Genomic DNA, 1,004 nt, shown 5'->3' with positions numbered 1-1,004 from the left:
ACTCTCTCTCTCTCTCTCTCTCTCTCTCTCTCTCTCTCTCCTTTCTTTATCCTTCTCTTCCTTCTCACTCACCCCTCTAACTCTCATCTCTCTCTCTCTCTCTCCACCTTCTTCCTTCATTCCACACACACTCACAACAAACTCTGTCCCTTCCTTTGTTCCTTTTCCTCTCTCTCTAACACAAACACACACAGACATACATATATATACACACACACCAAGCACTTCTCTGATTCCTCTTTCTACCCCCACCCCCATCACCAAAGGAACCCTTTTTATCATCTCTTGTTACCATTCTCATAAAGGGTCCGTGTTACTTATTACTGTGAGAAGATCATCATTCATCACTGTTGCTTTTTCCTTAGCCCTCTCTCTCTCTCTCTCTCTCTGGATTTGTTTTTTTGAAAGTCTCTTTGGCTATTGAGATAAGACAGAGAGAGAGAAAAAAAAAAAAAAGAGAAGAAGGAACAAACAAGACATGACTGGCAGCAATGAAGTCAACCTTAATGAATCTAAGGTAATAACATAAACATAGACTTTTTTTTTTAAAACATTTTTGTTCTTAAATTTCTTTTTTAATGAGGCTGGCATTATGTTGTGGTGCATTTCTTTGGGTTTTTGTGTTCTGATTAAGTGATTGGAGGTGTTTTTGGTGATGGGTTTTGGTGTTTGAGGTGGAAATTTCCAATCTTTAGCTTCAATTGCACATAACATGTCTGAGTTGCAGAGTAAATGTTGTTCTTTTGTTTTTGGGTGCAAAGGGGGATTTTATTTTCTAACTATAGGGGTGTTAATGATGATGAAGTTCCTATTAGGATGATTTTTTGTTTTATTGGGGGATGGGGTGTTTGATTTTCTCTCTCTTTCTCTCTCTCCCTCTCTCTCTCTCTTGTACTTTCCATTTCTTCCATGTAGGCCTCTTGTTTCTTGTTCTGGTAAGTGCAAAAATTGAGATTTTGATTTGTTGCCCCAAGTTGAAAACTTTTGTTTTTTCCTTAAGATTT

At 37.7% G+C, this 1,004-nt stretch overlaps 1 protein-coding gene across 1 annotated transcript in view; it reads left to right on the top strand.

Moving 5' to 3' along the window:
- The window catches only part of LOC107626100 (gibberellin receptor GID1B), a 2,555-nt gene continuing 1,569 nt past the window's right edge, over window positions 19-1,004 (top strand). Inside the window, exon 1 of the mRNA XM_016328882.2 lies at window positions 19-517. Coding sequence (XP_016184368.1) covers window positions 479-517 — 39 coding nt within the window. The 5' untranslated portion in view covers window positions 19-478. The remainder of the gene's footprint in view (window positions 518-1,004) is intronic.

Source organism: Arachis ipaensis, chromosome B02 (assembly GCF_000816755.2).
Source record: "Arachis ipaensis cultivar K30076 chromosome B02, Araip1.1, whole genome shotgun sequence".
Classification (NCBI taxonomy): domain Eukaryota; kingdom Viridiplantae; phylum Streptophyta; class Magnoliopsida; order Fabales; family Fabaceae; genus Arachis; species Arachis ipaensis.
Note: the sequence above shows the minus strand (reverse complement) of the source record. Positions and strands in the feature narration are given on the sequence as shown.